This window comes from Schistocerca gregaria, chromosome 4, assembly GCF_023897955.1.
Source record: "Schistocerca gregaria isolate iqSchGreg1 chromosome 4, iqSchGreg1.2, whole genome shotgun sequence".
Taxonomy (NCBI): domain Eukaryota; kingdom Metazoa; phylum Arthropoda; class Insecta; order Orthoptera; family Acrididae; genus Schistocerca; species Schistocerca gregaria.
In genome coordinates, this window is record NC_064923.1 from 496,346,725 (window position 1) to 496,372,208 (window position 25,484).

Here is a 25,484-nt window from a genome sequence, read left to right on the forward strand (position 1 = left end):
GTGTGTGACTGAAGGTCATGGCTGGCAGTGACTGTGGGAACTCTTGAAAGCACAACAATGCTACACATACATACTGTGTCCTGATGTGTTACCTCCAGTGCTTAATTTCTCAAATTTTAGATATCAGAATGCACCTCTCCAACCATTGCCAACTCCTATTCTGAGCACTTCATGTTTTTTCTCTGCAGTGTGTTTATGAATAACATTAAGACACAATGTGAAATGGGATGATCACATAAAATCAGTATTAGGGAAGACAAGTGGAAGACAGACATGTTGGAAGGGTTCTGAAAAAATTCAGTGCATCTGCAAAGAAAATCACAGACACAATGCCGGTGTGATCAGTTCTACAGTGTCTAGTGTCTGAAGTCATTGTCAAGTAGGCATGACAATAGACATTTAATGAATTCAGAGATTTGCTGCTCAGATTGTAACAGATCCATGTAGTCTATACAGAAATGCTGGGATAATTTAAATGGAAAACATTGGAAAAAAGATGACATATCTCTGATGGTACTACATAGAGTAAATTTAAAGAACACACATTAAAAGAAGAGTGGGCAACCATTATGCTATATCCAACAAACATCTTGCATAGGGGTCATGGGAACAAGAGAGATTAGTTTGTATACAGAGGCATATAGATACACATTTTTCCCTCACTCAATACACAGATGAAATAGGAAAGAAAACTGATAATATCAATATGATGTACCCTCCACAATGCACATATAGTAGCTTGTGGAGCACACATATTGATGTGCATGTCATCAAACAATGCTAGAAAGCATCAAAGTTACTGTGTAAAATGCTTACTGCTAGGCCAACTTTTTGGCAGTCAATGTGAGTTGTAACACTGGCACCACAGATTACCATGTAGGTTGACTCCACTGCTGACATGGTGCTTAGCAGACTATACAGTATTGTTGTGACAGGTGTCAAATCATTATATGCCATCTGACATCCTGAGTAATACAAAATGGTTGAAGCTTTTGTGGTCACTTGTTGACAAATTGAGTATTGGCTTTTATCTCGAGACCTTTGGACGACATTGTTTAATGATTTCTCCAGTCCAAGTGGCTAGCATCATTGAAGATTCACCCCCATTGTTGGTGACAGAATGGAGTTGAGCCCACTTTCAGAAATTATTCATACCTGCTGTGCCATTGTCTGAAGGCTTTTCCCTGATGATTACCACTGTGCTTCTTCCTTGAGGAAAACCAAACTGATCACTGGAAAACCACAATTTTGGTTGCCTTAAAACTCTTAACTGTGTAAAAAAATTTCAAGCTTTTACTTAATGCTTGAAATTAGCTACTATTAGTCATGTACTGTCATTGAAGAAGAAAAATTAGGGTCTTTTCATTCATTCATTCATTCACTCACTCACTCACTCACTCACTCACTCACTCATTCATTCATACACTTATTTTGCCATTGCTATACATATATTCCTTGGGGAATGACCAGAGGAACTCTCTCAGATGTCAATGTGACAGGTACATAAAATCTCCAACTGTGGACTTAATACAAACCTTCCGCAATTAATGGAGGATAAATCTCTGATAATGTTAGCCACGTGTGCTGGTGAAAAATCAGAAACATTGTTTAACAAACATTGTTCAAAGATCCCAAGACAAAAGCCAAGAGGTCATACAACATCCAGAATATTGTCAAGTCCATTACTAGGAATCTGACATATAGTCCATCACATTTCCATTTTTTTAAAAGAAGGGTGATAGTGAATAGTAACATTTGCCTGGAGTAAGTCATCATAAACTTGACTGTTACAAATATGAGAAGCTGCATTGAGTGACAGCATTCATTCACAAAACTTGCAAATGCTGCCTTCTTACCTAGGTGAGGATTATCAAGTAAGTGGCATAGTGGTCGGACACTGATCCTACATTCAGGAGGATGGTATTTCAAACAGTATAGGTACTTTTCTCAGTGTAGGAGTTTTATTATTAATTTATTGAATTAAATCTAGATGGCATAAGTGTAATTTGCTTTAAGCACCATTGTGACTGTTTATTGTTAATGCAGAGTAATTGTTAAGTTTCTATAATTCCCTTGTCTTTCGTAAATGTATATCTTGACTCGTTCCCCATCACTGAACATTCTACTTGTTGGTGGCATCTGCAAATCATGATGAATGAATAACCAATGAATGAATGAATTAATTAGAGGAAGAAAAGACCATAATCTCCTTTCTTCAGTGATGGTCCACAGCCAACAGGAGTTGGCTCACAATCTGGTCAAGTCAGGTCTCAATCTCCCTTTAACTCTTAAGAATTCTTATGCACTCAACATTGTGACTGTACAATAGTTGGTTTGTTTCTCACCTTTGATTATTCACACTGGTTAATTACATTCTTCAAAAAGTTACCTGGCGCAGCTCTCGGCACTGGTCTATCCTGTGCAGGCCTCTTCAGTTTTGCCTAATCAGTGCAATACACATCCATTTGAACTTGCTTTCTGTAATCAGTCCTTGGTCTCCCTCTACAATTTTTAACCCCACTACCAAACTAATTCTTTTAGCCATGTTGCAGCATACATTTCTTTCCTTGCAGGTTCAGTTCAGTTCCTCATCGTTAGTAAGCTGTCCATCCAATCTTCAGCTTTTTTCTGTAGCTCCATGTTTCTAAAGCTTCTATTCTCTTTCTGTCTGAACCAATTATCATCCATGTTCTTTTCTTTATAAGTCTACATTCTCTGAACCATTTATTGTCATTTTTCACTTCCGTTCTAGTCTACACTCCAGTCAAATACTTTCAAAAGCATTTTGTAACACTTAAATTTATATTTTCAGAAGGTACATATCATCTCTACTTCATCCTTCATCAGTTACTTGCTAGCCAAATACTCTACTACTACTACTTTTCTGTTTCACTCCCTAATATAATTCCCTCTGTATCACTTAATTTTATTTGACTACATTCCATTATCTAAAATAAACCTTCCATTTGGTGCCACAATCAGACAGATCACTTGTAACCTAATTTGTAAACAAACACTGGCTATGTCAAGCATTAGCTCCAAAACAGCTAGCAAAGTATTTACACAAGATTCAAAACTTCCACAAGTGTCGCAATATGCTCAGATTTAGGGAAAACCCACTCCTCAGTTCAAATCTGCCAACATAGGAAGTAGCCCTGCTCCTGTGTGGCTTTGCAGGTCTCCCAAAACTCAACTGATGCTCAACAGTAATATTGATGACTTCATTGTCTTTCACCATTAATAAAATGTTCTGGGCTATTATGAAGTGATTGAATGGAACATAACATCTTATCTCCATCTGTGGCAGATATTTTCAAGGGGATTGTATCTTCTTATGTCTGATTCACACCATGGTTTGCTGATGACTTCAGCAAAATTCCTTTACATGTGCTTCTGTACTGTGACGTGACATCACATGTTCTGAATACCATAGTACAATTGGGAATTCATTTTTAATATCACATTCAAAATAACAACCTGGAGGCTGCAATGCCCCACATTTTGATATCTGGAGTTGCTCCTATTCATCACTGCCTGATACACTCTGGAAATTGTGGCTATCCTGCTTGATGCAGCACTTTCATTCACAGATAACAACTACCTCCTCTCTGATGCTGTTGTGACTACACATTCACACCTCTATTGACAGCAATTACTTTACCATTGGAGATGAGCTGCAGAGTAAGTAACCTGCCCTCCCCTTGTATCTTTTTAGTTTGTGGCACTCAGACTTGGTTAAGGGATGGTTAGCAGACAGAACATGATTCATTGCAAAATCTAACATTGTTGTCTAAAACAAAAACAAGTCTCTTTATTTTATGGAGCTAAAATTCCTAAAATTTTGGTGGAAAAAATCTTGCCTTGAAAGTCTAACAGGACTTACCATTTTACTTTGTTTATTGGTTTTATCAGTAACACACTACCTAGCAATGTGTAGAGCCAAACATTCTCATATTAACAGTTAAATTTTAGATCCACTATCACACTGAAGTTTGACATTGGTGTATTGCTTTTCCGAATTTATCTTTTATTCTGTGAAAGTCCTCATTAGCCTTTATCCCTGTCCAGACTTGTCTTGTGAGTTGATTATTCTGACTAAGGATGAGGATACTGTTTTGTACATTCTTTTCAAATAAACTAAATAATCTTTCACTATGGCTCTTTTATTTGATGAAAAACTTCCACACTCGTATTCCATTACAAATTTTCCAAATAACTTTTGTGTGGCTCAACAGCTTGCAACCTCTCTGCACAAAACCCAAACAACTCTTACCTTGCATTCAGGTGTGTGACTTGACTACCTATTACACAGGTACCCCTCTATGGTTTTGGTGTGATTCATAGCATTTGAGCATTGCTGAGTGCAATGGCAAGACTATATCACTATGGCCCTGCCAGAAAGAGGCATGCTCAGTTTCCTAAGCTCCAGAGAACCAGTGATGCTTAAGGGGTACAGTTTACTATGTCATGCTGCAGTCAATTGTAGAATCCCTTACAACTGATGAAATGTACAAGAAAGTTTGATGAACAGTTATGTCTGATGCCTACACATCAGTCCACAGTATTGTGTAAAGTGATTAAAAATTTTGCAAGTGACTCCCCTTGAGAATGGTTGTACGCTTGTCAGCTGAGTTAATAATATCACAGCTGTACACCCGAAAAATAATGGAACACTACCCTTGCTTGATGCCTAGGTGGTGACAAACACTTCCTTATGATCCTAGCTGATAATTGTTGCAAGATATCAAATGAACGGAGATACAAAAGTAAATTAAAACAGTAACATACCAGCCACTTGATCTACATACTATGTAAATATTTGTGTACTAGGTTTTCAAATCTTTATTAGCATTTGATAAATCAATTATCATTGCAAATACCTTATATAATAATTTGAAGAAAGGGGAAAGTGAAATTACAGTGGCCACAATCATGCTCACATGTATGTAGTCAGCAGCATGTGAAAATATAGGCCATATTTCAATTGAAAATGTTTTGTTTCAGTAAAATGAAAGCCATATGGTACCAAAAAATGCTTGTCAACAGTTCAGTTGATGGAATGCAACTGAAGTACAGAAATAACAATGCACTTTTTGTGCAAGCTGTCGTGGTGGCTGGCAATGCACTATTGCCATTTTTCGGGGTGCACTCAGCCTCGTGATGCCAATTAAGGAGCTACTCGACCGAATAGCAGTGGCTCCGGTCAAAGAAAATCATCATAATGACTGGGGGAGCAGTGTGCTGATCACGTGCCTCTCCTATCCGCATCCTCAGCTGAGAATGACACGGTGGTCGGATGGTCCCGATGGGCAACTTGTGGCTCGAAGACAGAGTGCTTTTGTGCAACAAAGGGCAGTTTCAGTTTAAGTGCAGTAGTGTTAAAACTCTGACTGTTTTATAACTGATTTAATACCTGTAGTCACCATATTTTAAAAGAATCGAACATAGTCATATGTTGTGTAAATGTCAGGACTGTGATGGACAAACAGAAAGAGAAGTGGCTGTATAAATCAAACAACACAAATGACAAAATAATCGTGTGAGTTGTTTGTTCTTCCATAACTTATTTGAAAATACAGCTTATTGTTGTTAATAGCCATGTGTTGTATGTGCGACATGAATTTAGTGTCACACAACAATTAAAAAATGTATTTATGTACCTTTGTGTTGCAGTTATGTATACCCAACAATGGATGAACTAGCAGAGCAGATAAACTTTGTGATGTCACACTTTGGCCTAAAGTCATTCATTGGTTTTGGTGTTGGTGCTGGAGCCAATGTACTATGCAGGTTTGCCCTGAATCACCCTGAAAAGGTTAGTTTGTCAATATTTCTCAGAATACTAGTTATGTATTGTATTTTCAGAGATAAAATGTTTTATTGGTGTTGTAATATCGCAGTTCTCAGTAAATCGTAACTTTCCAGATACTCTCTTAATAATGCATGCTGATATTTTATATTTATTGGGTGTGTCTGTGTGAGGTGCAGAAAAAATAGGGCAGAAGATGATACTTCTAATACAAAATGAAGTTTTAATGCAAACACATAACAACAACAACAACAACAACAACAACAACAACAACAACAACAAAATCTAACCATTTTTGAAGTTTGTTAGTTTCACAGTTTATTTCCTACTTCTTTCCTCTGTCATTGTATGTCTCGTAGCCTTTCTCCTAGAGAGATTCAATTCTGAAATTTACATGGTTTGTATAGGAAGTGAATATTTCTATTAAAAATAAAATAAAAAATAATTTGCCCCATTGCTCTCAATGTTTTTTTCCTCTTCTGTCTTAATAATATGTCAAAATTTTCCTTATACTAATTGCGCTATAATTGTGTACAAAAAGTTAAATCAGAGACAGACTCTGATGAATGCTTGGATACAGAACTGAACAGCACAATTACCACTTATCTTAAGTGACTGCATGCACCACGATGTGGATGTTTTGTGTACTCTATTTAAATGGTTCTGTAAGGCATTGGCATCTTCTGTTCTTTCCTTTAATGGCTGCACAATAAGTGAACTGTGATATGGAGAATGAGAAGTGAAGTCCTGAAAATAGTTATATCCTAAATAAATGATGTAATGTTGGTTGTTTGGAAATAATTAATGTCAAGTTCCTGATTTTCACTTAATTCTAAAACTAAATAAATATCTGGATGAAATGAGTTCTGCAGATAACAATAAAGTTTAAGAGTTGGTGTCAAAGTGGCTGAAAGTATGATTGTAACACTAATGCAACATTAACAGGAAGCAAAAGTTTCCAATGGGAACAAAAAATTGTATGGACTTCAGTAGCGTTTATTTGCAGAAGTAACTAAACATATCTTCTCAAATGCAGATGAAGTTTACTGAAAAATGCCATGCCTCAGAAATATTTTTTGCACTTCCAGTATCAACTTGGCAGAAAGCCCTTGGAGATAGAATAGTGTGACGTACATTATTAGTTCAACTCTACACACATAGGCAATGTGCTCATTTTATGTAAGGGACAAAATGCACAGGGGAAATGTTGTCAGGTAATTAAATGGTCTTGGAAAGTAATAATATGGGACATATATGGTTAGAGCTCAAGCAATCCAAAACCCAAGGGGTACTAGTTGTTCACTTTAGGCTAATTAGCCCAAAATATCAGTAATCTTTACCATCTTTAATCCTAAATGAGGCAAATATCATCTTCTCTCATTCAGCAAAGAATTTAGGAGTAATAACAGATTAAAATTTAAATTGGACTGAGCATGTAACTGCAAATATGCAAGAAGATCTCTCCATATTCGACTCTCTGATAATATTTTACAATCATATGCACTTTTATCCTGGCTGACTGCAGCCAAGCACAGAGATTTCCATAGCCTCTGTCTTCTCAACTGTCTTAAAAACAAACACTATCCCTCATACCTTTCCTTGACCTTAAGGCTCTTACCTGAACAACATGGCAGAAACACCCATCCAGTCAAAGCAAAATTCTTTGCGTCCCACTCAGTCGTTCAGCCACTTTCTTGAAATCTTTCTCAGTAGCAGGTTCCTGCTTCTGGAGTGATCTCCCACATTTTATTAGTGAACTGAATAATATCTCCGGATCATAAGACATTTAATGACATGTCTACTAAAGCAACAATAGGGATTACCAATGCTCCTCTATGCGTTCATCAACCATGTATATCCTTCTCTCCAACCAGATACCTCTTTTCCTAATGTTGTTAGCTGGTGCAATCTTCCTAAATTTCTTTTCCCAAGAAATTGCTACACTATATCAGAAAAAATCCATCTTGTACATCTGTAAATTCTTCTTATATCTGTCACTATCAACATTGCTATTATTGACATTATTGCTGTCATCATCATCAGCAGCAGCAGCATTACCACCACCACCACCACCACCACTATAATTACTATTGCTACTACTGCTATTGTCATTATTACTGGCAGCATCTGCAGCAGTACAAGTACTGCCACTATTAACTTTATTAGTTCATTGTCAATATTATTTACTCCCATGGTACTTCTGGCACTCAAATAATTTTAACACTATTTTTAATATTAAAATTGTTATTTTTTCAGGAAACTGTGATCTAAAGAAGGAGCTGTATGTGTGAAACCCTGGTCCGATGTAAGGGAAGGCCTTACGGCCCTAATTAGATCAGGTTAAATAAATAAATAAGTAAAAACAAAATCCAGGAAGAGGAAACAGGCTTGAAATGCATACAGCACAAAATAAATAATGATTAAAAATGGTTCAAATGGCTCTGAGCGCTATGGGACTTAAATTCTAAGGTCATCACTCCCCTAGAACTTAGAACTACTTAAACCTAACTAACCTAAGGACATCACACACATCCATGCCCGAGGCAAGATTCGAACCTGCAATAGCGGTCACGCAGTTCCAGACTGTAGCGCCTAGAATCGCTTGGCCACCCTGGCCAGCGAATAATGATTAAGAGAACACATTCCGGTTATTAAGGGAAAAAATAGTTTTAGAGGTATGAAATTTTCACTCTGCAGTGGATTGTGTGCTGACATGAAACTTCCTGGCAGATTACAACTGTGTGCCAGACAGAGACTTGAACTTTGAGACCTTTGCCTTTTGCAGGCAAGTGCTCTACTAGCTGAGTACCCAGGCACAACTCATGACCTGCCCTCACAGCTCTAACTCTGCCAATACCTTGTCTCCTGTAAATCGGGAATCTCTTTTGTTATATCTTGTTTCATTACAAATCCCTGAAGGGGTAGAGAACCCCTTCCTAATTGTACAAGACAGAGTGTAATTCACTACATAATTTTCATACAATTTGAGAAGTGATTTTCCCTGATTCCAGTACATCTCTCATTTAACCTGTTGTAGCATTACATGGCTGATTGCAATGAGACAATACTCATTTATATAAAAATGGCAATTTTTTATTTTTGCCCCCTCCCCCCACATAAATTTATGTGGATGCTCATGCCTGTAGACTCTCCTTCTTGATGGTGCCTACAGAATATTACAAATGAGTGAATTAGTGAGTCATTCTTAATGGTAATTTAGATTTTGGAAGTAAATAGGAGAAAAAAGGAAACTTGGATAGTAAAGTAGAGATTGAATGAGTGTGTAGCAAATTTAGTGCAACAGATAAAAATAGTAAACTATGACATTTATTGTGAAATACTTAGTATTCTACTTGTCATTTCACCAAAACACCAGTTATGTGACACTAAAAAGATAGTCTGAGTGCTTTGTATTTGTCTTTTCTTTTAACCAAGTATACATTCAAATCTCTAAAAGTCTGTGTTCACATACCCGTCAGCCTCCCCACTTCCTACATTCACTATTGTTATTGGACCTTTATGTTCATACTTTCTCGTTTTTACAGGTGGAAGCACTTTGTTTGGTTAATTGTGTATCGACACAAGCAGGCTGGATTGAATGGGGGTATCAAAAACTGAATGCTCGTCATCTTCGCTCAAAAGGAATGACACAGGGTGTACTTGATTACCTTATGTGGCATCATTTTGGAAGAGTAAGTTCATCATTCTAAAGGATAGTGTTCCATTTATTATAAATCAAAATAAAGTAGCTGCAAACAAGAAAAAGAGTAGTCTATTCATCCAAAAGACAAATCATTTGTTATAATTACAGATTGTTATGAATACAAAGTAATATAAACTGGCAGGCTGGATGATGTCAGTGTAGTGCTTTCATTCACAAATGTGTTGCAAAGGTGGGAGTTGGTAACCAACAGTTACTCTTCCATTTACTTTTTGTAAATCAGGCTGCACTGCAGTACAAATTCTATGTACGCTGAATAAAATGATCACTGATAGTTAACAAAACACCGGTGGCATAATTCCTTTCTCAGGTAGTGATTATATTAATGCAAGAATGACTGTTACTGGGAGTAGGTATTACATTACAAAAAGATACAAATTATAATGTTGAGATGCTTCAGAAATATAATGGTATTATTATGCCAACTTAGATTGCACATAATTATGTGAATCAGATTGAATATTTGCTGTTACTTCATACAACCAGTGTACCAACAAAGAATTTTATAATGTGAGAAATAAATGTGTGTAAAGTATTCTTTAATAACTCAGGGAAGCTGTACAAAAATATATCTGTTGTCTCATATAGTTCTCCCAATTTTTAATTATTAATTACCAAATACATTACCAATGCTTAGAAAATGTTGTAAGTTATATAGAATCACCAATTTTAAACATGTAAAACTAGAGTTACTGTTGAGTTATTATTAGTTGATTGTTAAGTATTCAAACTTTCAAGTTTCTTATGCTATAACTTCTAAGTGCTTTACAAATAAGGTTCACCATGAGTCTGTATTTTTGCCACTATTCTTATCACACTGGACCATCTAAAGCTCAATTGTCAAATTTATGTTCCTCATATACAAAATTAAGTTTCGGGCTACATTAATTTCTCAAAAGAAAATTTAATCCAGCCTTTTGGATTGCTGTGTTTGTTACATTAGTGAAACAAGAACAAATAATTGCTTTCACTGTTTTAAAAATTCTGAGTGGGGATAAAAGTGTTAAGTATAATGACAGGGATATAACACCCAGGACTTCAGACATTATATAACTACAGTACCATAATTTAATGGAAAACCCTCTATGTACACACCAAAGGAGGGGGAGAAAACGATAGACAGAGAGAGCTCTAGATTAGTTGTTAGTTTAATGACTATAATAGAATATGTGGAAGGTTCTTATCTTTGTACGGTGTAGTGGCAAAAAAAGTCATTAATTTTAAAATTTCAGGGCACAGAAGAACGTAATCATGACTTGACGCAAGTATATCGTAGTTACTTTGAACATCGTGTCAACCCTGTGAACTTGGCATTGTTCATTGATAGCTACATTCGCCGCACAGACCTCAACATTGTACGTGAACTTGACCCAGCTCGCAAGAAGGAGACGCGCACACTGTCAATGCCTGTCATGAACATAACAGGTGCTCTTTCACCCCATGTGGAAGACACTGTCACACTTAATGGAAGACTGGATCCAACTAACTCCTCTTGGATGAAGGTAGTCACTCTGTACCATCACATATTTTGTGGAAGACATTAACATTGGTAGTTAATAGTTTGATGCTAACGTATAGCCTACAATATACCAATAGAGAGATACTCTTTAATGCGTTACCCATTAATTTAATTTCACATACAATACACAGACATCAGTAGCCTGAAATAAATTGCTGGGAATATAAATGTCACACTACTTGTGTACACACCCAAAGAGAGAAAACGTTATCTCAGAAAAGTCCTGTTACTATATTCTAGACAGACAAGTTATAAGCATTGCCTGCATAAAACTCCCATTCATCTTTAATTCTAATTCTTATGTCCTACCCCACCACTGTCCTGCCCCTCTCATCTTCCCAGCATTAAAATATCAGGGATGAATTAAAATCAAACAACTTTTTTTATTTTTCATGTAATTGAATGTGCCTAGAGGTGAACTCTCCCGTACCTGGTGATACTTTCTTCATATCAGATTTTCAATTTTCAAGTCTCAGAATGACTTAAATCATAACTCACCCTGTCCAGTGTTAAAGAGAAAAATAATTTATAAAATAGGCCTATTGACCTAGACAACATGAGAGTCAGTGATCATCACTGAACTTTCATTAAAACTGCTAAAATCTAGATTGCTTAACCTCACTTTGCTCACACTCAGTGTGCCAGAAATCTGCACACACATTCTGATACAAATTATCTTGTTGCAAGGTATACCCATACACAAGATACAGATCACTAATAGACATTCTATAATTGGGAAATCACTGTAGTGTTGTCTGCATGATTACAATAATAATCATAATTCTTGTGCTAATAAGGATGATGTTCCCAAAGCTAACTTACATGACTCATTCTATTACTGTAATAATAATTTCAATTTCCAGATGTTAATAATTTTACAACACTGGTAGTCAGAAATTTTTATCACAATATATTTTATATGAGGCACTGAGAACCATAAGGGTCCAAAGCACAGATGCAAGTTTTGAGAAAAAATAGTTTTTGTGTGAAAATCAAACTTGTAGACAAACTGCCGGTCTCAAGGTCTGACTTGTTTTTTAATCATGTCCCAACTTTCTATATTTCCCAAGAAAAAATAGTGTACCCACTTTTTGTTATGAAGTATTAATTAACATTTAGTGTTATGTGTATTATTAATGTTAATCACAAATTTCTATTTATAAACTAGTGATAATAGTGTTTTTGACAGCTGTAAAGTGTGTAATTAATGTGAAACTAAAATCACAATATAAGAACAGATATTAAATGCACCGTACACAGAATTATGATCTATTCTAACACTTCATGGACCTCATTATCACCAATTTCATTAAGTACGTTTTGTGCATGAAGTTTAGATAAAACTGCCAAAATACATCCAATTACAAAGTACTACTTCATGCATGTTGTAGACACCAAATTATGTTGGAAACCTTAGGTAACAAATGAGTAGCAACAAAATTATTCTTTGTGCTTTGGGCCCATATCAAAGTGAATATCAGAGAAATCGGTGAGACACCTTTTCATTTGTATGTACGATTTGGGCCTACAGCATAGGCAAAACTGGCTTGCCATAAGATTAACAGATGCTAAATTCTCAAATTTGACAATGGTGTGCTTTACGCCCTTGTGATTCTCAGCACCTCATGTAATATTCTGTCTTGCTGTAAGTAATGCTTTTTATGATTGGACTTAGAATAATAGGTTAGTGAGCAGAGGAATGCTGATTTCTTCTCCATGTTTCTACAATGAAGCCAGTTCTTTGTGTGTAATTATCCAGCTAATAATAAAACATTCTGTGTTACTTTGAACTTATTTGATTACATCACACTTATATGCAAATTGAAATTTTTACTATCAAATATAGTTGTTAAAAGTTCTCATTCCTGTCATCACCATCTGCATCTTTACTTTTTGGGAGTAAAATAGCATGACTATTTATTTATCATTTTCAGTTGTCCAAGAAAATTTATGTAATTAATTTATGTAACTGATTACAGCACAATAAGTTTGCTTTATATCTATACAATCAAACTTTATCATTGCTGAGAAACACTTTTGAAACACACTTAAGTGCTTTGCAGTTATATATGTTCCTGAATGTACGTAGTCTTTCATTGTTTGTCTGCTTATCTTATAGCGAGCAGAGCATTCCACCACACTTTTCTTCATAGATTTGTTATAACTGTATTATTATTTGAACATCCTTATGAACTTCATTAAGATTAAACTTATCATTTCAAGATTTTATATTTATTAGTGGAATCATGTAATGCAATTCGTTTTATGATAATTACAAATTTTACTACCATTTTGGAAATGCTTATTTAAAATCATCACATTTCATCTTATTTCTGCTACAGAACTTCATATACTTGCAATATTAATGGGGATGCAACAGAAAATTATTTTTATCTGACTGCCACAAGTCTGAGCCCATAAGTTGAATTAATATTTAAAAGTGGTTTTGTAACTGTACTTGATATGAGTTCCACACACTTGAGCAGTATTCAAGGATGAACAGTATGATTGTTTTGTAAGCAATCTCTTTTGTAGGCTACTGCTTTTTTTCCGACATCTTATGAGTGAACCAAAGTCTGCCACATGCTTTACCCATGATTGAGCCTATATGATCATTACTATTTCAAATTCCCACAAACTGTTCACCCAGATATTTATACAACTTGACTGATTACAAGAGTGGCTCATTTATGTTGTGGTCATACTACATTTTGTTTTTTTGTGAAGTGTCACAGTTTGATTTATCTGAACACTTAAAACAAGTTGGGAATCTTTGAATCACTTTCATATCTTTCCAAGATCTGACTGGACATATATGCAGCTTTTTTCAGGTAGTACATTATTATAGCTAACTGCATCACCTCAAAAATTCGTAAATTATTGTTAATATTTCCTATCAGACCATTAATGTATAATATGAACAGCAAGGGTTCCAACACATTTCCCTGGGTATGCCTAAAATTACTCCTGCGTCTTCTGTGACTATCTATCCAAGATAACTTACTGCATCCTCTCTAGCAAGAAATCTGAAATTCAATTGCAAATTTCGTTTGATACCTTTTACAGTTTTCATTTTGTCAATAAGTGCTGCCATTTTACTGGGTCAAATGTTTTTTGGGAGTCAAGGTATACTGAATGCATCTAATTACCTTCATTCTTGGCTTTTAGAATGTCGTGCAAGGAAACCATGAGTTTGGTTTGAAATGACTGACATTTTCAGAGTCTGTGCTAGTTACCATGGAAGAGGAACCCCATTGATTAACTCTACATAGTGCTTTGTTGCACCATTGCTGAAGAGCAATTACCATCATTCTCATATTACAACTGCCTCCAAATCTGAAAAGTCTCTTATATTTTGCATGTGCTTGCCATATTGGGCAGCTAACTTTTAGAAAAGATGTAAATGTGAATGGCATCCTAATTTCACTTATTTATTCAATGCTAGTTATCCTTTACAGTCAGGTGTCACACAAGCTTGAATCTGACAATATTGTGCAACTTTCTTTCTCATGATGCTTTGTAAAATGACTGTCATGAACATAGGGTTGTCCTTCACATTGGGGGGAGGGGAATTAGATGGAAGAGTGAATCAATGAATGAATTGAATTTGGTGGCCAATGATTCTGAAGTGTTAATATTTCTGCAACTAATGAATTTCATTTCCACCACTATTTTTGTTTGCCTTTTTATTTATGGTTGGAACCATGAATGATGATGGTTGAGATAAGCCTTGTTATGTGCACCTACATTGCGCATTCTTTAACAGCCATTGAGCATTCAGTAGGGTTCAGAGTGTTCTGTCGTGAATGTTGCAGCCAATATGAGAATTAAACGGGATTGCAGCAAATTATTTAGTAAATGTTTGTTACATTTGTTGTGAGTTGTCACTGATGTTAGTGGTAAGCGACAAATTCTATGTAAGCAAGTGAAAGACATAATGTGCAGAACGCACGCCTCCTTCAAGTGCAAAGCACGTGTAACACCTACCACATCTGTTACTTGGAACCAGCAACACTGCAATCCCCATCAGTGTCTCGATCTGAGTGAACTGCCATCATTCATGAGTTGGATAGTGGTAATGCTAAAGGTCAATTTTTTTTTTACCCCTGAGTTGCTCTCTTGCTTTACATGTGTTCGAATTTTTCAAAATAATAAACCAAAGGATTTTAGAGAATTATCAGGCTAATAAATTATTTTATAAACATCAGACAATTTTTGTTAAAGACTATTTTTATATGAAACAAATTAGAAAAAAGATAGAAAGATCTACTTATCAGACACCTGCAGGCTTACAAACAAACAAAAATATGGCAGTAAGGCTTGTGTTTTGAATCAGCTGTTGCTTGTCTGACAGAAGATGGGACTGGAATGGAAGCTTAAGTCCTTGTTCCACTAACCTGAGTCAGTTCTGTGTTTAGTTGCTGAAGAGAAGAATTTCATCTAGCATTGAACCTCCACTTTTCCAGCTTGTTTATGGTTAAAAAGTCTGGCATTTTCTATCAATTTTTGTTTCTGTGTTAGTTTACTACAGTTTTTCACACATGACTTTTCTGTGCTTATTTGGCTGTAATTTAATTTTTGTGATGCTTATTTTTGAAGATGAATTGGCAAATAAATTCATTGTACTCTTCAGTCACTGTTATGTGATCTAAATTTAGCATACTAAGAGTCCATATAATGACGTATTTAGATATCATGTGTAGTCTTTTGCTACCACAGAAGTGAGAAACTTTGACTAACCCTCAAATATGTACTTCAGTGGCAACATTACATTTGTTCTCATCTACGTTGACAGATACAAGACTGTGGAATGGTGTTAGAAGAACAACCGGGGAAGGTCAGTGAAGCATTCCGTCTGTTCCTTCAGGGGCAGGGATATGGTAAGTGATGGGAGAAAATTTCACACCCATTAACCTTCAGCTAGTCAAAATACCTTTATGGACTACCTTTATTTTTTAAATGTAAACTTCGTGAATCCACAGAATCCAGATCTTTGTTTATTCCTTAGTTCTTTCTGCCTGTCAGCTGAAGTTTACACGCAGTTTGTATGTGAACAGTGTGTATATCAGTCTGAGATCTTGTATACCAGAAGAAATTATTATCATGGCAGTCATTTGGTGTGACAGTCAAATAACAATATTCTGTTATGAGAAATTATAAAATTATCTGTGTCCTCAGAATACTCGATATTGCAGTCAAAGAAAATAATAATACTGAGAGCTATAAATTTGAAACTTAACTGCAACAGAGAGGGTGAAAGTGGAATATTATTGTTTTATGTAGTAAGACTAAAAAAATTTATGTCATACAATTATAAAAAGACCCTAAATCATAGTTCAGCTTCTAGTCTGTTTATACAAAATAAACTGAATGCTGGTACTCCAGAGGCAAAAAATATTTAAATTAAAGCACTTACCAACAAACTGTCAGGAACTCACTAATAGTGAAGAAGACCTTATTCTCAGTCACACACCATAAACAAGTTTCAGATGGGAAAATCAAACTGACAAATATAGTTTAGAGATGAACATGTATTGTTAGAAATTTAATTAATTTAAAATTTTCTGTCTGCATTTACCAGCTGCAGCATTTAACAGCCAATAATTATCGAAATGATTAACACAAAGTAGAGAAACATGTCTGCAATATGTTATGTCCCACATGAAAGTGAAAATTTACGTATTATACATATATAATCACTGAGACAACCCTTATTTAAAGTTAACTTACACTGATATTGTTTTAAATTTAGAAACATTATTATTAATTTTTTTTAAATTCAACCTGTTTCATCCCTTGTTATGAACCTGCTTCCTGAAGTATACTGAACTGCTCCCTTCACATGGTAGTCATTTCTTTAACAATGATATATTCATTTAAATTTCTGCTTTGCTAAGATCAGAAACGTCAGTAACAATATTTGCATTTGCATATCTCAGGCTTTTTTCTCTTAAAATTTCACTTCTAAAAATCATGAAAAGTTGTCACATGTCAGTCCTTTTTACAGTATGGCTCTTTCTCTTGAGACAGGCAAATAGCAAACCTTTTGATCACATTTCTGGAAATTCTATTGTGATAATTTTCTTATGTTTCTCTTTATGAATGTTCATGTTATGTTATTCTCTATGTTTACCTGAGTTGCTACTGTTTCTTGCTGGATATGTGTTACAACTTGACAGTTGCCTCTTTCACAATAAGAATAACAAATAGGCTATGTCATTTTTTGCCATATGTTTTGGTCTTCTTCCTCATTTAGTAGTCTCAGTGTCTGCAGTTGCAGGAACATTGCAGTTTCTCTTCCTTTTGCCTTATCATTTAATTTCTTTCTTTACATAGTTACGGTAGGGAAGCAGAAGTCTTTTCTCTAGATTCAGGTATTGAATAGTACTGTATGTTGTAATTGTGTCTTCCACTTTTCCCTCCTCCTTTCCTCGTGCCTTCTTACTGGCGTTGGTACACCTTGTATACCTTTCAGAGGAGTTATGACCATATGTGTTAATGTTACAATTAAAACTTGTTTATTGAGTTGCTTCAGTGCTGTTGAAAATTTAAAATGTTTATTCTGATCCTATATTGTGTAATGATAGTGTGTTTGAAACTGGGAAGTTCCTTGTGTACTGATTACACTTAATTCTTCCGATCTGTTTACATAAAATGTAAATTTTTGAATGAGTAACTGTTTTTATATTTATGTAATAATTAAAACAGTCATATAAGGTGTAATATTTAAGAATGCACTGATTTTTGCATTTAACACTACAGTGGAGCCAACATTATATAGAATATTCTAAATATGTAAGTAATTGATACACTATTATTTAGTAATTTCTATTTTGTTTAAGTGCAAGTACTTTGTAGCATGCAAAACTGATATGTATCGTGTAAAGGATATGTTTGTAATGGTAAGCTGCTTTCAATAAAATATTAATAAATCTTAATCTTCTAACTCACAGCATTACTGTTACTTGTGCTCTGTTTAGTTAGGTTCCATAATGGTGGTTTTACAATGGAAGGGAATCACTATTTCTTGAGCACGAGAGAAGGTCCTCAGTGTCTTCTAAAATGGTATTATCTCTCTCTTGCCTTCTGAATCTGTGTTGTTCTTTGTGAATGAGAAATAATAAGGATATTCATGTTAACTTCTTAAAATAAATTCCAGACTACCCATACAAATGAATACAGTATACAATGTATAATTATTTCTATTACAATCTTTTCTTGAAGGATCTTTTTTAATAGTAGTAAAAAGAGTGTTGATGTGTAGAAACATAGCAAGTGTGATTTATACTGCATTAATGAATGATACTACATTAATTAATGAATGGTAGACCATAGATGTTGCTCTGAATTGCTACCTTCTGAAATGCTTCATGAGAAAATAAATATGCAGCCAATGAAAATACATCACTGAAAAGACAGGTGAAAGAATTTTATCAGTGGGTTACAGCAATTATCAGTACACAGAATGAATAAAAAATTCCTAGGAGTATTGAAGACAATGTTTTGAAAATGCATTTTGTACAACCAATTCCCTTCTTGGGTCCTTATATGGGTTTCAATGCAACATTTGCACCATTATCAGTTTCTGTTATATTTTCCCTTCATGGGTCCTTATATGGGTTTCAATGTGCCATTTGCACCACTATAAATTTCTGTTATATTTTCTGGGTATTTTGAGGTAAGAGATCCATGCTCTCTGATGGTTCATTGTAGAGTAACTGCATTTCATTTGATTTCTTACCTTAATTATTATGTCTGTATTGCAGTAAAAATATTTGCACAATGTGTCAAAGGTCAGTAGTATGCACTGTGTCTCTTGTTTAGAAAAAGACTTGTTTCATTCATTCACAGCACTTCCTGTTGACAACAGCTATGACCACTTTACTTGTCACCTTTAGGCTTACATTCAGTACAGCCTGAGTATGCAAGGTTAGTTGTACATTAAGACTGATACACAGCAGTGTGAGTAGGTCTACTGCTTAAGACAGAGCTGATGTACACCTTGTGTGTGGCTTCATTGAATGCAACTGAAGATCAGTGCGACAGTTATACTGAGCTGATCACAAAGAAATGACAATGACATCTTAGTGCTTTTATATCTGTACCTAGGTGCCTTTAAGAAAATAGATACTTGTGTACTGCTTTCTCACTGTTACAAAGGTATTTTCAAAGAAAAAGTGTAACTGGGATAATAAACCAAATGAATCATCATTGCACTATTACTCTGTATTGAGCCACCAAAATGCTCAGAAAAAATTCCTGAACAAACTTCACAATTTTGTCAGTGGTGTTAGGGTTTATCCCGTGACACATCAGTAAATTCTTGGTATAAACATAATTAAGTGGATTCCTCTACAGAGCATGAATAACACCTTTTGTTCACAGTGTTATCTGCATAGAGTTGAATTTTTTCTACAAAGCTACAAGTCCTGGTTCATATTATTTGTAAAGCTCCACTGTTTTTGATTCGAGTCTCGCTCACTAGAACATCAGGAATGTATACATTGTCTGATTTATGCAATTTCTATCTCTGTTTGAAGTGCAGTGATTTAGTGTTGCTGTGACTGTGATAGCACTTTATAATTTGTTGAGCACTGTAATGAAGCAAATATTTATATTGATTAAAATGTGGGAAGCACTCTTCTTTTAGCCCAGTATTTGCTTTGTAATGATACACTGAAGCACAGTTATTGTCAGGCACATTCGAATATGTGTTTGTTCATCTTACTTCCATCTCAAAGCAGGGGCATTACAGAGATGAATGATTAATCACACATATTAAGATGCAACAAATTTAATATAGACTAGTGTATAGTGTGATGTAATAAGCCCAATACTTCTGAAGTTATAGTGGCAGGAATATGGCATGTGTGATAAAGGAAACTGTAAGCGAGATTGTTGAAGACTGAGAAAGATCACCTCAAAAATCTTTCATTGATTGAGATTTGCAAGACAGTTTTTCACAAACCTTTTAAATAAACATTCAGGAAGCAAACAATTAGCTGCAATGTATGCATATAAACATCTAACTGATGAAGCCAGTGCTATTGTGAATAACATACTGTAACTTGAGCAGTGCCGGCCGCAGTGGTCTCGCAGTTCTAGGCACGCAGTTCGGAACTGTGCGACTGCTACGGTCATAGATTTGAGTCCTGCCTTGGGCATGGATGTGTGTGATGTCCTTAGGCTCGTTAGGTTTAAGTAGTTCTAAGTTCTAGGGGACTGATGACCACAGCAGTTGAGTCCCATAGTGCTCAGAGCCATTTGAACCATTTGAACTTGAGCAGTGACCAATAGTAGCAAACTATTGTTGATTGGGAGAAGGGGAACAGGACAGATGGTTGACATTAAATCTGATAGTCATATTAGTGCACATAAAGAAGGTCTTTATAAGGCAAATTTATGGACAAATGACCAACTAAAAATCTGCTGTTTTCCAATAAAAATGCAACTTTATGGGGAAGAATACAGTGTATTCATTCAGACGGATTTGGATCGAAGGACACTGAGACCACTTTCATTGCCGTCCATGTCCAACTGAATTACCTAGTTCAAAAGTTATTTATCTGAGCTAGTCTTGTTTTAAAACTGAAAGTATTATCCTTACTTTTGGAAAGAATTTGATTCTCTGGTTCATGAAGCACTGCTTATGAGTTGAGTGACACATATTTCATGAAATTTCATTTGTCCTGTTTATTATTGTTCTCATCTCCTTTAACTGGGTTACTGATCTATGCTTACAGCAGGTCATGGCCAGTAATTGTGCTGCTTGTCACCTCTTCCTGCATCTGACTAAGCAATCAGTTGAACATCAGTGTGCATGTGATCATATGAGAGACACAATTGGAATGAATTTTCATTTCACAGCTGAGTGTGCACTGGTCTGAAAATTCCTGGCATATTAACGCTGTGTTCTGGATAGGGACTCAAACCTGGGAGGTTTGCATTTTGTAATCAAGTACTCTAATGATTGATCCATCCTGTGTGACGTATGACCTGCTCACACCTGTTTACTTGTGTCAGTACTCCTCTCTTACCTTCCAAACTTCTCAGATGTTCTGCATCTATGGTAGAACTTCTGAAAACTTGTAATATTTATGTTGTGACACAGAATGTAATTTTGCTGATAATTGGACAAGTTGCTCCTGTAACAGTTACAATAAGATCTGAAGATGGTCCTTGTTGAATTAAAATCAACCATTTTAAAAATGAAAGCAATGTAGAGGGCAATAAAATCTGTTGTATAAAAGTGATGACAGATTTTCTCTGAAGAAAAAATGTCAGTTTTTGTGAATTTTGTATTTTATATCCTTTCTAGTTTCAAATACCTTAAGTTATTTTGCTGCCCACATATCAAAACTCATATACTATTTCCTAATATAATTCCCTCAGTATCAACTGATTTAATTTGAACGCATTCTATTACTCGTCTTTTACTTGTGTGGATGTTCATCAAATGACCTCTTTCTGAGACACTACCCACCTGTTCAACTGTGGTATCATGTCCTTAGCCATCTGTGACAGAATTACAATGTCACCTGCAAATCTCAAATGTTTTAATTTCTTCTCCTTGAACTCGAATTCCTTTTCTTCATAGAAGAACGAATAACATTGGGGATAGGTTACCTCTCATTCAAATGATGACGAATGTGAACCAGCATATTTATTGTGACATTGCAAGTCAAACCTACTTATGATGCCATTTTTGAGATCCAAGACTGAAAAATACAATAAAAGAGTTTAATTTACAAGTTGGTCATTGCGTTCACCTTAGGCAATATGCCTAGCTAACTGATACACAATACATTCAATTTGTGATGTATGACACTTTCCATGTAATTGAGTGAGGTGGTGCAGATTATAAGGCATAAAAGTCATGTTTAGGAGAACGGAAGTTCAAATCTCTAGGGTTTCCTGCATTTTCCAGAAATCACTTCATGGGAACAAGTGAGAATTAAAATAAATAAATAATTAAAAAATTAAAAAAGAAAAGTCCTGCAACTTTTTTGTTGAATCTAAGCTCTATGTCTAATAAGAGTGTTAATATATATTTCTTACATTTTTCTTCCACTCTGTATATCATGTGTACTCATATAACAATATTCCTTTTTAGTCATTCACAACATTGAATGTGAATTACCTTTGTGGCTTTTGTGTCAAATTCATGGCTTTTGTAAGTCATGTTCTGATGCAGGTCCACTCTAACTAAAATTTAAGTTATGTCATTTTCTTGAATTCTAAAATCAGTTTGACTGAATTAAGGTCACTATCATCTAATTGGAGCTTGATGACTTCTTATAGAAACTCTCATTTCAACAAAACAGGAGAACCTATGTACTCAGTTCACAATTTAATTAGTTTTATTCCTCTTATACCTCTCCCTTCATATCCTCTCATACAGTTTTAGGTGTAATGTTGGTGGCCTTTTTGCATTTGAATATAACAAGGGACTAACCAATTCACAACCTGACTGTTGCATGAAAAAGGTTTACTGCTGTGTTCCAACTTTTCTCAGTCTTTCATAAAAGATTAAATGCAACATACATAAACAATAACTTGAGTAGTATCGTAGTAACAGAGCATATGTTGACAGACAATATAAATCATTCATATGTGTTATTAAAGAAATGTTTTCCATGGGAATTACATTGCTTATGTCAGATATAGTGTTATGCCTATTACAGAATACCGATATTGTATAATATATATACTATCTCATCTGACGTATCCAGACACCCCTATCTAATGTAAAATTCACTGCTACATGTCATGAAATGTGAACCTGCCAGTACAAAAGGAGATGGGAAGTACTGTGTCATCATTAGAGAAGCAGTAACAACAGGAGAGCTTGGTGACTTCAAATGTGGAGCAGTCATTGGATGTGACTAGAGAAACAAATCCATGAGGGACACTTCCGCCTTTCTAAAACTACCCAAGTCAACTCTGTTGGTGATGTTATTATGAAATAGAAATGTGAAGGAATAACCACATCTAAACTTGGCAAACCTTGTGTACTGATGGACAGGGACAGTTGAGCATTATGGAGGGTGGTTGTAAAAAGAAATCAGCAGAAGGAATCACTTGTGAGTTGCAAAGCACTACCGGCAGGCGATCTAGCACTATGACTTTGGATAGTAAGGAGAAAGAATGAATTTACAGTGGTCGAACAGCTCCTCATAAGTCACTAGTCACTGCTAAGCAATACTTGAAGTGGTGTAAGGAGTGATACCACTGGACAGTGAGTGACCTATAACAAGTGATTAGGAGTGATGACTCACCCTGTATCCCATGGCGGTCTGATGGAAAGGTTCAGGTCTGGAGAATTCATGGAGAATGTTATGTGCCAATGTGTATAGTGCCAACAGTGGAGTGCAGAGGAGGTGGTGTTACAGTATGGTGGTGGTTTTAGTGGCTTGGGTGTTGTCCTCTTATTGCACTTACAAACCACAATGCTAAATTTAGAAAGAAATGAACTCATTTTACAGCATTGTGTGCTGCATACAGTAGAGGAACAGCTTAGAGATGATGATTGTATAAGCATGACAATGCACCCTGTCATAATGCAGTATCTGCGAGGCAAATGATTTATGGCAATAACATTCCTGAGATGGACTGGCTTGTCCAGAGTCTTAACCTTTGTGATGAATTAGACTGTCAACTTTGCTCCAGATCCCAGCAATCAACATCACTACTTTCTCTGGTTTTGGCTCTTGAGGAAGAATGAGCTGCCGTTCCTCTGTAGACACTCAGACACCTCACTGAAAGTGTCCCTAACAGAATTCAAGCTGTCTTAAAAGCCAAAGGGTGGATAAATCCCACATTTATGTCCACTAATAGGTGTCTGCATACTTTGGAGGAGGAAGTGTAAAGTATTTTTCATTAATTGTCTAAGCACATAAAACAATATTTTTTTATGGTTTAGGATTATAAAACAGTGAGACCTTAAGTACAACTTTTAATAAAGAAGCAAGTGTTACGTGCAGACCTTTTCATATGTTGTCTTTCCAAATAGCATAATGCTAACAACATGTGTAAAAAAAGAGTGTACTGAAGCTTTTGGAAGTGCTATATACTTCCATAGAAACAAGTGTAGATATTGTACAGAGTAAGTTATAAAGCCCATTGACCAATATATCCTTAATTCTACCCTGTGCATGGACATAAATGGCTCAGAACCACTTTCACACCAATATATCTGTGACTGTGTGAGGACTTGGATGCAAGGAGACAAGGGATTGAAGGAATTTTCTGTGAAATAGAAACAAAGCAATAACCAAAATAAAGACACCATGTTTCAAAGTGTACATTTGTGAAATCAAAATCAGCTGTTGGGTAACCTTCAGTACCTCATTACTCCATACTTGCACCCTCTTTGGCATGCTGTTTGCAATATGGTTGAAATATACTGCTCAAACCTATATCACTGTTTGATGCCAGTCATTTTGAAATCAGCCTTTGTATGCCAGTGACACCTACAACAATGCACTGCATGTTCCAGCTGGTCCCCAGTGTGATCAGTTGATTTCAAGTCAGTAGATAGCACAGGCCTTGCAATTTCGATGACTAAGGCCTCCTGGAGAAAGGTGTTCATGAAGTGGATGGATTGTTCTTGAACATTATTATTTTGAAAGATGAATCCATCTCCAAAATAATGTTTTTGTGGCTGGACAAGAAATTGTGGGATTCAGTTCTGATACCCCACAGGCACAAATTACCATAGATCGTGACAAAAGAAGTTTGATATCTGCACGTAGTAGCATGATGGTTGACTCACCTCCCTAATGATCCCTTAGTACTGGATGCCTGAGGTGGACATTGGTATCGGACTGACGCCACACTCTTCTATGACAAATCTTACAGTCACTGATGAAGTGAATTCAATGCTATTAATCCATGTTGCCAATCTTTCCCATGCACCACAGTGCTGGAGGGTTTGTACTATTCTTCGTAAATGCCTACAGACCAAATTAGTCATGTGCAGAGAGTTGCATACTTTCTGGGTCAACACCATCCTCACAGTTGCCTCCAAAAAGGCAATATGCAGTTTTTCCGCTTTCTCCTCAAAATGCCTACAAGATGTATTTTGTATATAGTGGTCATCAGCTGGTGTTGTTAACAATGGGTCATCACTAATAGACAAAAGCTTTGTCACTTTGTGTCTCATGATAGCGGCTTCATGCCTGAATGATGTTGCTGCACTGAACACCAGTTTGGTGAGCAACTTCCCCTACTGACAACTGTTCTTTCCAAAAAATGACAATTTGATCATGATCTAAGCTTCAATTCACTTTCTGAGATATTTTGACAGACAGAATTGTGTGCAAAAAATTCATTGTCCTCTCTACAATTGGACATAGTGTGCACTGCTGAACTGCACTGTGAATTTAGGTTTATTTATATCTGTGTTTCATAGGTGACTGTAGGTAGCAATTTCA

The 25,484-nt window shown here is 35.7% G+C and overlaps 1 protein-coding gene across 12 annotated transcripts in view; it reads left to right on the forward strand.

Annotated features, from left to right (window-relative positions):
• LOC126266769 (protein NDRG3) overlaps positions 1–25,484 on the forward strand; it is a 481,178-nt gene that overhangs the window by 412,294 nt on the left and 43,400 nt on the right. For all 12 annotated transcript variants that reach the window (XM_049971295.1, XM_049971297.1, XM_049971293.1 and 9 more), the window contains 4 exons: positions 5,674–5,815; positions 9,355–9,501; positions 10,763–11,032; positions 15,845–15,929. In XM_049971295.1, the coding sequence (XP_049827252.1) occupies positions 5,674–5,815; positions 9,355–9,501; positions 10,763–11,032; positions 15,845–15,929 (644 nt within the window). The remainder of the gene's footprint in view (positions 1–5,673; positions 5,816–9,354; positions 9,502–10,762; positions 11,033–15,844; positions 15,930–25,484) is intronic.